At 32.1% G+C, this 17,147-nt stretch overlaps 1 protein-coding gene across 1 annotated transcript in view; it reads right to left on the reverse strand.

Moving 5' to 3' along the window:
- LOC107448270 (uncharacterized) overlaps positions 1-16,255 on the reverse strand; it is a 79,122-nt gene extending 62,867 nt beyond the window's left edge. The window contains exon 1 of the mRNA XM_043051621.3: positions 16,115-16,255. Coding sequence (XP_042907555.2) covers positions 16,115-16,142 — 28 coding nt within the window. The 5' untranslated portion in view covers positions 16,143-16,255. The remainder of the gene's footprint in view (positions 1-16,114) is intronic.
- Positions 16,256-17,147: the final 892 nt, after the last annotated feature.

Consider the following 17,147-nt stretch of genomic DNA (forward strand, 5'->3'; position numbering starts at 1 on the left):
TTCCATGACATCAATATCGAAAAATGTTATACTGAAATGTAAAGAAAAATATTTTAAACAAATGAAGAAGAATATAAGAATAAAATTTAAAACAAACTATATTTCAATAAATGTTTTATTATTAAAAAACCATTGATTACGCTGTATTATTTTCTGTACAAAACCTTAACATTTCTTAGAATTAAGGAGGAGCTACAAAAAGACCTAACAGAAGTATTTGCCGAGAAATCCAATCAGCACGCTCGAAATCTATCTTTACTAATTGTAGATGTAAAGCTAGTTTACATGCTACTCGGTGCTTTTTAAAGTTAATTTTGTTTTAAATAAACAATACTATCGTGAGGTTTATAAAAATACGACTCTTTGCTGGTTCGATGAACCATCCAGCATTCATCATGACGAGTTCCACCCGTGATCCTGCCCATCCCAACCACCCTTCCATTGGACATTGTATTCTCACTGTTACGTATTTTTCTACAAAATCCTTACTCTAACCTTAAATCAGCATTGAATTCTGACTCAGTTTCAAAAGTTGGCATTATTGATCTGTCTAATAGTTTTGCTCGTATCATACCATCACGAGCTTCCGATCCACAAACTTGTCCCGAAACATCCGTAACAATTTTAACTAATTTTTCAACAGCCTGGGTGTGGCATGGAAAGCAGAAAATGTATGAAAGAATTGAAGAACCTTCCTCCATCAATTTCTTCAAAATTTAACAAGTTTGTGAATCGAAGGATCGTATCATACCATCACGAGCTTTCGATCCACAAACTTGTCCCGAAACATCCGTAACAATTTTAACTAATTTTTCAACAGCCTGGGTGTGGCATGGAAAGCAGAAAATGTATGGAAGAATAGAGGAACCTTCCTCCATTAATTTCTTCAAAACTCAACTTGATAGATGAGACGATATATGAAATTTGAGTGAATATCAAAATGTGAAATTTGAGTGAAATCGGTTGAATAGTTCCTGAAGGATCGAATTTTGAAAAAGTAGTATTTAGAATACTGTAAAAAATTGTAAACCTTACAATTCAAAATTTTTTAGGCTATTATTAAATAAAATAATAGATATTTACTGAAAGTTGTTGTTTTTCGGGAATGAAATTAACTTTGGATACACAAATCTTAGAATTATGTGCAAAAAATTTTCAAATCGCCTAAAAAAATCTTGATGACATGGAGAAATGCGCAAAAAGTAAAATCACACTTTGGGCCTCTAACCAAACTCCAAACTATGGGAACCATATTTCCCTCATTGCGGCTTCTCCCTATTTTTTGGAGGTTAGAAATTCGAATCCGACGAAGAAAAAGTATATTTATTCAAAGAGCATTTTTGTGTCTGATTTCGAAACTTAAAATATCATCTTCACTATATAATTAGCATATTTGAGAACCCTCGAACCATTAAGATTGAGTCCTAAAACGATCCGATCATTAAATCAAAAGTTAATCAGGATGGTCCATTTATTATTGTACATAATCGCTGTTCGTAACATATACGTTTAGAACCCTTGTTAGAAATGAAGAAACGAGAATATACTTATTAGAGATCTAAAATAAGCTCTTTTTTTGTGCACTGTACATATAAAATAGCTTACATTACACATAATAAAAATTACAGCAAAAGTTAATGTAATGAAAAAGTTTGTTTAATGTATCTAAGGGAAAATAAAACCTATATTAAAATAATTTTAATTTTTGAACATCTGATTTCTTATTATTCATTTCTACAAATTGTATTACTTCAAAAAATATTTTATTAATGCGAATAAACATTAATATTGATATGAAAAGAATAAGTTTTCGAGCGCTCAACACCTGAAATATAAAGCATTTAATTTAATGTATTCCGTATCGTGGTAGTACAGACTTCGAAACCATGATAGAGTCCGTACCTTAATAGATAAACTATGAAAAGTATAGAAGGTTCAGTAGCTTGACAGTCGATACGTTATTTAATGATCCTATCTATAATTATCAAAACCATTCTTATTTATCATTTTATTATTAATAGTAGTAGTAGTATTGTAGTTGAATGAGTTGAAAAATAACAATTGTAGTTAACTTTAGCGATTTTGTGGCTGCCCTTTCCTTTTCTTACTTTCAACTTCAGAAAAGAACGAACCCATATAAAATACGAACCTGGAGAAACCAATAAATTTTCTTACTTTTCCTTAGAACAAAGGTTACATGATCATTGTTTAAAGCAAAAGATGGGAAAATTTTTTAAATAGAAATGACATTTAAAATAGAGATAACTTTCGAACAAATTGAAATTTCGAAAGAAACTCGCGATTACTTCACAAAAAAGTGGTGCTTTCAACATGTTAAATTTCAACTCTGTAGTCGCCATTTTCTGCATTGCAGAGCGGCCGGCGTGATATGTTTTACTAAAAATTTCACAGTTAATAGTGTTGAAGATTCAATTTTTTTTTTAATTTTGTCATACTTTCTATATATTTTTCTGAGCCTTGGTGGCTTAGGGGATAGAGTGCTCGTTTCCCAATGAAGTGAACTGGATTCGAATCCCAGCAATGGCTGGTCAATTCGAATTCCGCACTCGGCTTGCACCGACCACAGTGCTGGCGTAAGATATCCTCAGCGGTAAACGGATCATGGGTTAGAGACCCCTTGCCGTCAGGCTAACCATGGGAGGTATTCGTCGTTTTCCTCTCCATGTAACGCAAATACGGATTAGTTTCATCAAAAAGTCCTCCACGATGGCAATTTCACCCAATACTTGAACCAGGAGTTTCTTTGTCCTCTGGATTTAGTTCTGGATATAAGACTACGGATTTAAGCACTAGTAATCGTAAGCCCAAAGATTAGGGTGGCTGTTCTACGACAGATATAAAATAAAATTTATATTTTTCTGTAACATATCAGTTTCTAAGTCTACCGCTTCAGCACAGCAAAGCAAAATGTTGCGTAAAGATTTACACCCAAAACAGAGGCTGTTGCTCTTACAATTTTAAATATAGATAGAAAGGAAAAAATATATAAATCGCAATCGTAAAATATAAAATCACGCAAGATTTACCAAAATGATTTTAAAATAAAATTTAAAAAATTGATGTCAATAGGACTAAGTGAAATTGAAGTGCAAAAAGTAATAACCAAAACCTAGAGTAAAGAATAAAATTTAACTTTCAATTTAGAAAAGAGGAAATGTTCCATAGTTATTTGATCGTAATGTTAAAGTCTCAACAAATATATTTAGAGTGCTCTAAACATTTGAACTAAGAGCGATAATAACACCACAAATTTGAAACAACGACTTAAAGTAATCAAAAAGAAGCGGAGAAATAATCAATAGCTGGTTTGATAAATTAAAACAAAATTAAAAATGTAAAATGAAATTCATATTTAGTGTATCACTTTCGCGCCAACCACAGTGCAGACGTAAAATATCCTCAGTGGTAGACGACGGATCATGGGTTAGAATCCGCTTGCCGTCAGGCTAATCGTGAGAGTTTTGTGGTTTTCCTCTCTATGTAACACGAATGAGGGTTAATTCCATTAAAAAGTACTCCACGAAAGCTAATTTGCCCCAATGTTTGTTTCAGGAGTTCTTGTAGGAACATCATATGTCACATGACTATTCATATTACTTTTATGAGAGTTGCGAATGGCAACAGATCAAAAAATAATAATAAAAAAAAATGAGTGTTCTAAAAAATGTCTGCTGATCATTTTTATCCTGTAACTCTGTTGCGTACAACTGGTGACCCGGATTTTTGACATGGCTACAAAAAACAGTGAAAAGATCGAAGCAACGATCGTCATGGACGCCGAAGCTAATAAAGTAAGCATTAAAATTCCACCTTTTTGGAGAGAGAAACCCGACATTTGGTTTTACCAAGTAGAAGCACAGTTTCAAATAAATAAGATCACAACTGAAGAAACCAAATTTAATTATTTGATATCCCAACTGGAACCGAAGTATGTAGAAAATATTTGGGACATTATTAAAGACACTAAGCCTAACAAATATACCTTGGCGAAAGAAAGACTTTTAAATACGTTTAATGAAAGCGAAAACAAGAGAATTCAGCGCTTAGTTACAGGATTAGAACTTGGAGATTACAAGCCAAGCCAACTTTTGCAAAAAATGAAAAATTTAGGAGCAGACGATTTTTCAGAAAAAGTGTTAAAATCTTTATGGCTTGATAAAATGCCGAATTTTATACGAAATATTCTGCTTGTCAGTGAAGAAAGTTTAGATAAACTGTCTACGATGGCGGATAAAATTCACGAAATGAAAACTGGGGAAGAAATATGTACTGTTTCACCAAATGTTACCTACAATGATGCTTTAATTGCACGAATAGCAGCATTAGAACAGAAAATTGATTCACTGCAAATAAATGACCGTAGTAGATCTAAATTTAGAAATAATTACCGAAATACATCTCGAAGTCGCAGTCATTCAATAAAAGCATTCAATAGGAAAGGTAAATATTGTTACTATCATTTTAAATTTGGTAATCGTTGCCGACCTGAGAAATGTTATTCACCATGTGCTTGGCGAGAAAAGTCGGAAAACTCCATGATGCAACAGGATTAGCGGCTACAACTGTTGCTGATGTTAATGAAAGCCGCAAGTTCAGATTATTTGTAAAGGATAAAAAGTCAGGTTTACGATTTTTAATTGATTCAGGAGCTGATGTTAGTCTAATACCTGCAACTCTCACTCGAAATAAAACAATAGAAAATTTTAAACTATATGCAGCAAATGGATCCGAGATTACAACCTATGGAATCAAAATATTAACTGTTGATTTAGGACTTCGCCGCTCATTTAATTTCCCATTTATTATCGCCAAAATTAATAAAGGAATAATAGGGGCCGATTTCCTTAATAAGTTTAATTTATTAATTGACATTAAAGAAAAAAGATTAATTGATGGAGTAACCAATTTAATAGTTAAAGGAGAAATTTCTCCAATATGCATGACGGAAACAATTTCCACTATGGATAAAAATTCTAAGTTTTCTGAATTATTCTCTTCATATCCAAATTTAACTAAGCCAAACTTATTAATTAGTGATGCTAAACATGAAATTCGACATTTTATCGCCACAACGGGAAAACCTGTGTTTTCTAAGGCACGACAATTAGATCCAAAAAAATTTAAAATAGCCAAAGAAGAATTTCAATTCATGCTAGACAACGGGATTATTAGAACTTCAAAATCGCCCTGGGCAAGTCCCTTACATATGGTTAAAAAGAAGGATGGGTCTTACAGACCATGTGGAGATTATAGAAGACTAAACGACCAAACAATACCAGACCGATATCCAATACCAAGAATCGAAGATTTCCATCATATTTTAAAAGACACCAAAGTATTTTCTAAATTCGATTTATTTAAAGCTTATTATCAACTTCCTATAAATGAAGAGGACAAACAAAAAACCGCAATAATTACCCCTTTCGGACTCTTTGAATTCAACGTTATGAGTTTCGGCCTCAGAAATGCACCTTCAACGTTTCAACGCTTCATAAATGAAGTTCTGTGTGGACTTGATTTCGTTTTTCCTTATCTAGACGATATATTAGTGGCATCTCGAAACAAAGAAGAGCATCAATCTCATTTAAAACAACTTTTTGATAAATTAGATAAATATGGCCTCAGAATCAATATCTCCAAGTCAGTCATTGCTGTGGAGAAATTGGAGTTTTTGGGATATGAAATCAGTTCGGAAGGATCCAAGCCCCTTTCCCAAAAAGTAGAAGCAATCCATAATTAGAAGTTGCCAGAAACCATACGTGAACTGAGAACCTTTCTTGGTCTAATAAACTATTATAGACGATACATCAAAGACGCTGCTAAAACACAAGCAATTCTCCACGAATATTTGAAAGGAGCTCATAAAAATGACAAAAGAAAAATAATGTGGACTGAACAAGCTATTAACATGTTTGAAAAATGCAAACAAGACTTATCCAATGTAGCCTTGCTAACATATCCGAAGTTTGAATTACCTCTATGCCTTTGCTCAGATGCTTCAGATTTCGCAATCGGATCTGTATTGGAACAATACGAAAATGGTGCTTGGAAACCGATAGCTTTCTATTCAAAAAAATTAAATGATGCACAGAAATCATATAGTAGGGGAGAGTGGGGTCAATTGTAACATTTTTTACTTAACTATTTTTAACTAGCAAAAAATCCAATATATTATTAGTATTAATTGACAGACGAGTAAAGTAGACTATCCTCTACTAGAAAAAAAAATAAATACCTAATTTTAAATGTTATTATATTAGTTATTAACAATTTTTGACAGTCGAGCACTTGTTACAATTGTCCCCACTTACGGGGTCAATTGTAACAGTTCATAAATTCAACTAAAACATAGTTAATTATACATATTATCATAGTTGTGATATATTTCTTTATTGATCAAAATAGTAGTGATATTTTAGGAGTAATAATAATAATGAGCAGAGACCTAAAGGGTTAAGCTTTTAACTTTAAGGGGTTAAAAAATTTAATTTATGCTGTGAAAGGTGACAAATAAAATAATGCACATGCAATCTATATATATATTTCTCTTACACGGCGATAAAAAAAAGCCTCATTACAACTCCCCGAATGGCAACGCTAGAAAATAGACCAATGATTACCGTTAAAAATGTCACATGCCAAATCTAGCTAAGATGGCTCAACATATAGCGCTTTTAAAAACGGAAACTGAAATAACCAGGGAGAGCATAAGCTAGGCAGAAATCTTTGTCGATAGATCTCTATTTTGGTTTTTTGTCGAAAGCGTTTTTTTTTCACGAATTTATGTATTACGAATTTATTTGACAATTTTTGATTTATATCACGAATTTATTTGTTTTACTAGAATTTATTTGTTTACGCAGGTTTTTCCATTGCAATTCACTTATTTAAATTTTTAATAGACTTAATTATAGCCAAAATTTTAATCTTTTTAAAGAGATATCAGTTTTAGAAATTTTATCTTAAGATGTTATACTATAGCACATTTCTAATAGATTTAACGAATTACATGTCATTTATTTGAATTCAAATTTATTTTAAGGACTCAGTACTTACTAAAAAGATGTAATTTTTTTTAGAAAAAAAAGTTGTTACTTGGATTTGAATGATTGTTTTGAATTCTTAGAATTTTGTGCATTTGCAATGTACCTAAGTTAGTAGCGAGCGAAGCGAGCTTGATTTGCGGAGCAAACCATATAACATTGCGTAGCAATTTTCGGGGGTTGGCGAGCGTTAGCGAGCAGGGGGCGCAGCCCACTAGTATAATATAAATGATATAGGAAACTATTGGTGGTTCTTAAAGAGTTAAGTAATGGTTTGTAAACATAAGATTATTTATTTTCAGCTGTTACAATCGTCCCTTTACTTATTGTTACAATTGTCCCCAAGACGCCATTTCAGCTTCATTTGTTAAAAACAATGCTAGTTAATTAACAAAACTAATCTTTTTTTTTATTGAAATGTTAATTAAGGTGTCCACTTACATATTCGGTTACTAATTTTTATTTGTTTAAACAAAATTACTTTGTTACAATATAATATTCTAATACCAAAAAAAGTACTTGCGTGGCGTGAAAATATCTTTTGTGATCTAACTCTTTCAAAAGTACATAAAAATGATTGCCATCAGGGGTGTACATGTAGATTTATTAAATACACCTTGTGCGCCACCTTGAAACCAAATCTAGAGCCCGACACTCGAAATTTTTGCTCTGTTACAATCGTACCCTGTTACAATTGACCCCACTCTCCCCTACCTACGACAGAGAATTATTAGGGATATATCTTTCTGTAAAGCATTTCAAACATCTATTAGAAGGTCGAGAATTTACTATATTTACAGACCATAAGCCACTGGTTTTTGCCTTCAAACAAAAAAATGAAAAAGCATCTCCAAGACAAAATAGACATCTCCAGTACATATCCCAGTTTTCGACTAACCTTCAACACATTATTGGCAAAAATAATATCGTCGCAGACGCGTTATCCCGAATTCAAGAAGTAACTAGTGTAGATTATGAGAAAATTGCTGATGATCAAAGTAGTGATGAAGAATTAAAACAACTAATGCAATCAGACACAACCTTAAAATTTAAACAACAACCACTACAGTCTGGTAAATTTCTATGGTGTGATATCTCTGCTAATAAAATTAGACCATATATACCTAAAAATTCAAGAATGATTGTTTTCAAACTGATACATGGTTTATCTCATCCAGGAATCAGATCAACTATCAAACAGATAGTGTCAAGATTTATTTGGCCTGGAATTCGAAAAGATGTTCGAATTTGGGCACAATCCTGTATTGATTGCCAAAAAAACAAAATTTCAAAACATACTAAATCCCAGTTTGGAGAATATCAACAACCCGATGAAAGATTTAACGAGATACATATTGACCTAATTGGACCGTTACCCCCATCCAATGGAAACAGATACTGTTTGACTTGTATTGACCGTTTTACAAGCTGGATAGAAGTAGTTCCTATACCTGATATCAAAGCTGAAACAGTCGCCAGATGTTTCTATGAAAATAGGATAGTTAGATTTGGAGTGCCATACAGAGTAATTACCGATAGAGGATCACAGTTTGATTCTGAAACGTTTAAATCTCTTACCAACTTATGTGGAGTAAAAATCAACAGAACAACTGCATATCATCCTCAGTGCAATGGCAAAATTGAGCGTCAACATCGTACATTGAAAACTGCAATAAAGGCACACAACTCTATTAAATGGTCTGAAACCCTTCCTACTATCTTACTTGGTCTCAGAGCTGCTCTACGCGATGACACCAACTATTCAATATCTCAGATGGTTTATGGTAAATGCATTAAACTTCCTGGTGAATTTTTTGATAACTCAAAAGTGACAACATCCACGGAAAACTTTATTAGCAATCTTCAAAATCAAATGGAAACATTAAAACCTTTAGAGTCAAAATATTTCAAAAGGAACAAAGTATTTGTGCACAAAGATTTAAGTTCATGTTCACATGTTTTTATGCGGATTGATAGAGTCAAGAAGCCATTAGAGTCTCCTTATCAAGGACCCTATAAAGTGATGGATAAGTCAGAAAAGTATTTTGTAATTAGTTATAAAGGAAAAAACGTAAGCATTTCAATAGACAGGCTTAAACCAGCTTATCTACTGAATTCTGAAAATGAGAATCCAGATTACGATGAAAACCTAAAAGCTGCAAAACCTAACGAATGTTTAACATCAAATAAATTACAAGAAAATGCAGCCAATTCCGAGCAAAATGTTAAAATGTCTAGATTTGGCAGAAAAATAAAAAAGCCTGTTCGCTTTTTAGAACAAAACTGTATTAATTAGATACATATACATTTATTTTATATATATATTTTTTATTGCATTGAAACTAGAATGGTATAATTTGTATATATGTTATATTAATATCTTGTATATATGTTTTCGTATTATGATGAGTCATTATGTAGTATAATTTTTGAACTGTATATATGCTGTTATATTATCATTATATGACAAATTTGACATACTTGCCCAAGCATCGTAACTTAGTTACTGGTGAGGGAGTATTGTAGGAACATCATATGTCACATGACTATTCATATTACTTTTATGAGAGTTGCGAATGGCAACAGATCAAAAAATAATAATAAAAAAAAATGAGTGTTCTAAAAAATGTCTGCTGATCATTTTTATCCTGTAACTCTGTTGCGTACATTCTTTTGTCTTCTGGCCTGGGTTCAAAATTGCCAGGCCAGACTACGACATTGACTGTCGTAAACTCAGAATTGGGTCAGTTAGTCAACACCGATTATGAAATAAAATAGGTGCCCCTGATGTAAAGTTAATATTGGACTCGTGTTACTTTAAACCAACTCTCTTCTAATCTGTGTTTCAAATAATTGCCATTTCTTACAAATGCGTAAGATCTTGAGGAGAAATACATCAATTCTCCATGAAAAAGTGTGAATTAATAAAAATTATTGGAGTTTTAGATGAGCATAAGTAATTTAGCGGTTAAAAGGTAAACGAAATAAATCTTACTTATTCTAATTTTTTTTTCATGAAGAGAAAGTTGGGTGGGGTGAATCATGTCACTACTTCGCAATTTGCAAAAAAAAATTTAAAAAATTAAGATTTATTTATTATTATTATTTTTTTTTTTACTGAACAATTGTTTCAATGTATCATAAAAACAGAATTAAAAAAATAAATATGTCGATTTAATTTTTTACAATCTATTTGAAAAAAGAAATAAGCATATCTTAAGTCAAAATTTGTATCAATTTAAGCAGGAATTTATTCTCCAAAAGAATTAACTCAAATAAAAAGTCTATAAAAACAAAGAAATAATATTACTGAGCAAAAATAAATATTCCCTCAATGACTTTTTTTTATTTCGAAGCTATTTTCGCCTCGTTAGAATAGTTTATGGACGATGCTTTTATTATAATTTTTACTTATTTATTTCTCCCTTCTCATGTTCTTTTAAAAAATTATTGATAAAAAATTAAAGTAAAAAGTAATTTCAAAAATACAGCATTTTTCTTAATTATTCTTAACGGTTAAAATGGCAAAAATGAACATTAAGAATTTTTTATCAAAATTTACTACTTGTAATTTATATGCTTCTTTTTGGTAAATATTCCAAATTAATATAACTAGTATAAATGTGAATACAGAACTCTGATATTTACATAAAAAAAATTCTCGAAAGAAAAATATATTTATAAGAACGTTAGCTCTTTGCATTTTAAAGCTTATTTATTTCCCTGATGTTTGTTCATTTATTTTAAGCTGTGCGACAAAAAGAATTTTATTGAATACATGTGAATTTGACTTAGAAAGAATTAAAGAAAATAGTAAGTACGGAAAGTTTAGAATAATTAAAACAAACTATAAATAAAAAGAAAACATTTCTCAGCATGTGATTTAAAAAAACTATCCAATAATTTTATAACATAAAGACAATTACGAAAAAAAAAGAGACGCATTAAATTAACCAGTAAACTAGATTTTTACTAACTCGTTTTCGTACCTGTGGGGATGGAAATCACGCAATCGTTATTTCGACTACTTTCAACTGTGTCATTTATTTCGACTTAAATTGGTCATAGCTGACTTTTTGAGATATAAGCAATTGGAATCCCATCAACATATATGAACAATATTTAACAGGAAGGCAGCCTTGAAGAATTCAAATACTTTCAATAACAAAACAATCGACGCACCAAGATGCAATCATCTGATTGCCTTGAAATTTCGTATGCATGAATGTTTTGAACAGATGTGGATGGAATGATGCCGACTGGGGACGTATAGTCTATAGCGACGAATCCCGCTTCCAACTGTGTCCTGACGATCATCGAAGACGTGTTTGGAGACGCACAGGGCAGAGGGGGGATCCTGCCTTCACTGTTGCATGCCACACCGACCCTCAACAAGGCATTATGGTCTGGGGTGCCATTTCCTTTGACAGCCGGACCCTTTTGGTCGTCATTAGAGGTACACTTACCGCACAGCGGTATGTCGACGACATCCTAAGACCTGTTTTGCTACCGTTCCTTTTGCAGGAACCTTGGCTGGTTTTTCAGTAGTGCAATGCCAGACCACATACGGCACGTGTTGCTGTGAACTGTCTGCAAGCTTGTCAAACTCTTCCTTGGCCTGCCAGATCACCAGATCTCTCTCCCATCGAGCATGTCTGGGATATGATGAGAAGGCGATTGCATCTGGCACGGATTGTTGATGACCTCGTTCGACAATTGGATCGAATTTGGCAGGAAATACCGCAAGTGACCATCCGGGAGCTTTATCGGTCTATGCCACGCCGTGTGGCAGCTTGTATCCAGGCTAAAGGTGGGTCAACACCTTATTTAACTTGTTACTGTAACTCTGCAATAAATTATTCAACTATTCTTAAATTTTAATCATTCACTATTCTGTACATTGTCTTCCTATCCACTAATTTTCGTTTCTATCGGACAACTCCTTCTTGGTGCGTCGATTTTTTTGTTATAGAGAGTAATTACACTGGACTAGTAAGTGCGCTGCCACACCAAAATGAACCATAATCCTGAGGCAACAGCATGACATTACGTTTTTCTTGATGTGTGCAATATAGTGCGAGAATCTTTAAGCAGTTCACAGAAGCATGGATGTTCCCTCAAAATATTAGACAAAGATGACAAAGAAGTTTGATCGACATCATTTTTAACTGGCGAGTTCCCCAATTCTTGTAAAATATCACAGGCAAGAAAATGTTTGCAATGACTAAACTCAAACTACTAAGCATTTTCAATAGGTTCACTAACAAACAGGCTATGAGAGATGAAACACCACAACGAGTATTCAATGCTTTACAGTTCGTTCAACAACAAAAAAATTACATTCTTCGTAAATTGCTCCTTTTTTTAATATTTTAATAACTTACCCATAGAGTAGATTTTATTAACTTTATTAACCTAGTGTTTGGCAAGGCTAACTCAGCACTCAATACCTCACGCGACAAGCAGCTATCAAATATTTAAAATATCACTCGTGACTAGCGAGTCGTATTTCAGAGTCCACTGTTTTAAAAATTAGGAAAATTCCATTTTATATTCCTTCCATAACAACCTAGCTACAGCATTTAGGTTGAAAATTTTACCCCAAATTAGTCGCTACATTTCAAGTAGGTGGAGTCATAAATAACTTCCAGTGCAGTTTAGTAGTAAAATTATACTGCTAATGAATTCACGATTCATTAGCTAGCAGTGATTCCCAAAGTGGTCTATATCGACCCCCAGGGGTCGATGACAACCTGCAAGGGGTCCATGTCAAGTGAAAAAAAAATTGAGGATCCATGATATGAAAATGGGGTTCAATGATAGTGGATCTCATATGAGCAGGTCGTGACTTTTAATTTTGGCATTTCATGAATGGAATAATCACCATACCCTGATAGTACCTATTTATTTACATACTACCTTATAATATAAAGACATATATCTATCTACATTCTACATAATTTATAGAAGTAGCTATGAAATAAAAATTTTATTAAAATTTAAGTTTGTAGGATCATTTTTTGATATACGAAACTGAATTATTATAAACTAGCAGTTGCCTGCAGCTCCGTCCGCGTTCGTTTTTATTTTCTCTGCTTGTAAGGTTTTGTTTAGTAACAAAAAAGTATTTTTCCGCGATAAATTGCAGCCTAGCAAGTGTGTCAACTCTTTAGCTAGCTAGTCCTCCAATTTTATCTGCGCACAAGATACGGGAGATTTCTTGTTCAGTTTTTACGTGAAAACGCAATAAACAAACCGACAATACGCTACTTATATACAAACTTATTTCCGCAATTATAATATTAGTAACGGAGTACGAGTTTTATAGTGCACTATTTTTTTCCATTTACATATTAATTAAATTAAATTTAATTAGTAATTAAATTAAATTAGTAATTAGTTTGAATTTAATTAATAAATGTATAAAATTAACATGTGTTTTCTTCTTAAGTCCACTACACTTCACTACAGTTAGAAATTTAAATCTTTCACAGTGAGTAGCACCAGCTGTCAAAAATACATTTGAAGTTGATGAATTTATAAAAAAATCAATATCAGGTAAGCAGGGGGTTTACCCAAAACCGAAAAACATGACAAGGGGTCTACGAGACAAAAAAGTTCAGGAACCACTGAGCTAGATGATAGTTTTAAGCAATTACTGGAGGAAAAGTTTTTACAAAATGAGGCGTGGCTTAACAGCTGGCGAACCCTGGATTTTTTTAATTAATTAAGTATTGATTTAATGAAAGAGTACTTCTTAAGTAAATGTTGTTGATTGATAGCATAGCACCCTTAAACCTATGAAAAATGCTCAAGCAAAAACATAAAATCATCAACATCAATAATCAGTGCAAAAACATTGAAATGTTGCACCGAATTTAGGACAGAGGGAAAATATATTTCGAATTTATCTTTCATAGACATTTCTTATACACATCTCTTATACATTTATCACTTCCGATTAAGGATGTTATTTGAAAGAAAAAGTAGGCGTTACGTCTTGATTTAATATCTAACAAAGACACACACAGTTCGTCAAATAGCTGGTAAATATTATATTTATTTTCCCTGTCCTGCAGCATTACAGATCAACTGCAGCCGCAAGAAATTTTGATGAGTGTGTATATCACACCCTTTCACACGATCTGTACTGTACCATTCACAGATCGTAGACAGCAAGGTGCAACTTGCTGAAGCTATGAATTTGGAAAAAAAATTAACCTTTTACTTTTAATGTGTAGAGTTATTACAAGTCATTTCTTTTATTTTCTTATTAAAAAATTATTTATTTATTTATTTTTGTTTATAACTGTAGGGTTATTTTATGTAGAATGTTATTGGAATATTTTTCCGTACATTCAAACCAATAAGCTATTAATTTCAATGAAAATAGCTAAATAATTAATGTAGTACCTACAGCCTCCATCACAGGATCTCTATTTCTCATTAAATATACTAAATAAGAGGCAAACAGAAACATTCACAGATTAACGGTGTAGTCGAATTTCTTGATGAATTTAATAGATTTAATAAATGTGCTGCATTTCGTATCGTCCTTTTTTCGAAATTTATGAAAATTCTGGAATTGAAGGTTGTATTGTTGGAATCTGTCAGATTTTAGAGTTTAATCCTAGAAAATTTTGTTAAATTTACGGAAAATGAAATTTTTCCCGCTGATGTTTAATTTTGGATCATTACAAACTTTTTATAATCCACAAAAGTAGAAATTGAAAATTAAGTAGGCGTTACTTCTCTCAGAAAATATTACGTGTTGTATTCTTAAGATAGAAAAAGGCGTTACTATTATAGACTTCGTAGAAATATGTCCTTGCTTTAAAATTTTTGCTAAACTTTTTGAATACATAACTCGCCTTCATTCATCGAACCAGTAACACATGTTAAATCGAAAATAATCGATTGGATACTGAGTTCTCTCATTTCGCTCCAATAATCTTTGATACATCAGCTTTAATACTTTATATATAAGATTTATTGAAAAATTCGAATGAAGAATTGGAGAATTCAAGAATGAAGACTCCACAAATGACTTACAAGGCTTTCAAGAACCCAAAAAACATAGAAAAATTCCCCCATTTATTGTCTTTGAAGAAGATCATAACTGGAAATTTTTTTATGAAACAATTACATGCTACCGATTATACCACGAAACTTATATATAACGACGCGTGTGTCAAAACGAAAAGCACCTTACTGTACCAAAGATACAGACTATTTCAGACTGAACCAAAATTGAGTTATTGCTCTTACAAATTGCAAGAAGAAAAATTGAACAAAAGCATTGTTAGGCATATCCCTGATGAGATCTCTGAAACTGTCAGTGCAGCATTGAGAGTTAGGACCTACAGTTCTGTGTTAAATCAAATATATACTTAATAATTTTATATATAGATACTTATTAATTTTATAAAAACTATTGCTTATATTTTACCACTAAGTACAAAACAAAAATGTTTTCATACTTTTTAAAATTCATTTCTTTCTTTGTCGCTGCACAAATTATTATTACATGTTGCAATAATGAATAGCTTTACGATCCCTGTCTGAATATGGTCAAGCTCTCAAATTATATTTCATGTATGAATTTGTGAATTATTGATCTCGATTGGCTGTTCAATGTCTATTCAGCCATCAAAAGAATTTACACAGAATATATCTAAACTGCATTTATATATGTCCACGAAATTGTGCACCGAGCAGTTCAGGATTAACAGTTGAAGATGTCCAAGATGAAAACAAAATAAAGTTTCTTTTCAAAAAAAAAAAAAAATTGACAACAACCATTTTGACCCGCGTGACAATTTTAAGCATATGAATAATGAGCTATTATAATCAACTAAGTCTAGGCCTACATCTATTGTTATCTTTGCCAAGGTAGGCAGTAATAGGCTTCGATATTACAGTGCAAGTGATATCGAAAAAAAGACAAGAGAAAAAAACTAGTTATTAAAAGCCCTAGCGTGTATATAAAACGTATGAAAAATTATTTACAAGAAATAGAAACAAAAGATTTGTGATAAAAATATACTGACTTCGTTGAACATTACAGAAATGGTACATCACACGCTCTTGACATCCCGCTCAAAATTCAGCTGCCGTTAATCGGACAAAACTTGGCGTGAGAATAGCCTTTGTTCTCCCCAATTTCAGATGCCTCTGCTCTATAAATTTGTAGGGTTAACGTAGTAGAATCACGGCTTCTAAGACAGTTCATTCTATTGGTCGAACTCTTCGTTATTTCAAATGCATATGAAGCATATTTCTTAACTGTATTCGTAACTGGATGTTGTCAATCTCTTAAGAAAAAAAGTGACTTGTTTACAATTAATGTTTACTGCTGTGTTAGAAAATTTTCATCGTCGATAAACTTTTCCTTTTTTAACTTAATTTCATGTTCAGTGATGTAAAATGACAGATTGCAAAAAATATTGTAATTAGTTCAGAAGATATTGCATTTTACGGATACTCAACATCTTCGAACAGATGAAAAAGTATCCTGATTTGACCTTTGTGTAGATAAACGAGGAATTGACAAATCCAATTAATATAGAAACTGCAAAAAAAGTAGTGTAATCCATTTTCGAGATTATACTAAATTTCTACGTTTTTAACTAAGGTTTTTAACGAAATATGAAACTAAATCAAGGTATATCTATAAAGTTTAGATTACTAGATCGTTGCATTTATTTCCAGTCTGTCACACTTCAAAGATTTTGTTGTTGTATTTCTACTGAAGAAAAATCAGTAATTTACGATTGATGATGCTTTAATATAAAATTTATCAGTTATGATGCATTCAATAAAATGCCAATCCCCACTGAAACACGACCTTAAATTGGGGGTTAATAAACCCTCTTCTGACAAAAATTCAGAAAAAGGTGGGAGTTTATCTAATTTAATCGACAAATGTACAAATTTATCATCCCCACTTCAAACTAATTCATCAAAGTTGACTAAAAGAGCTTCCAATTTTAAGTCGAAATTAACATTTAAAGTTAGTAGTCAAACAAAGTTAAAAAAATCTTTTAAACGCAAAGAGGAATCTCCTTCAACTCTCGGTAATAA

The sequence above is a fragment of the Parasteatoda tepidariorum genome, chromosome 7 (assembly GCF_982258835.1).
Source record: "Parasteatoda tepidariorum strain Cologne lab strain chromosome 7, Ptep-v5.0, whole genome shotgun sequence".
NCBI lineage: Eukaryota > Metazoa > Arthropoda > Arachnida > Araneae > Theridiidae > Parasteatoda > Parasteatoda tepidariorum.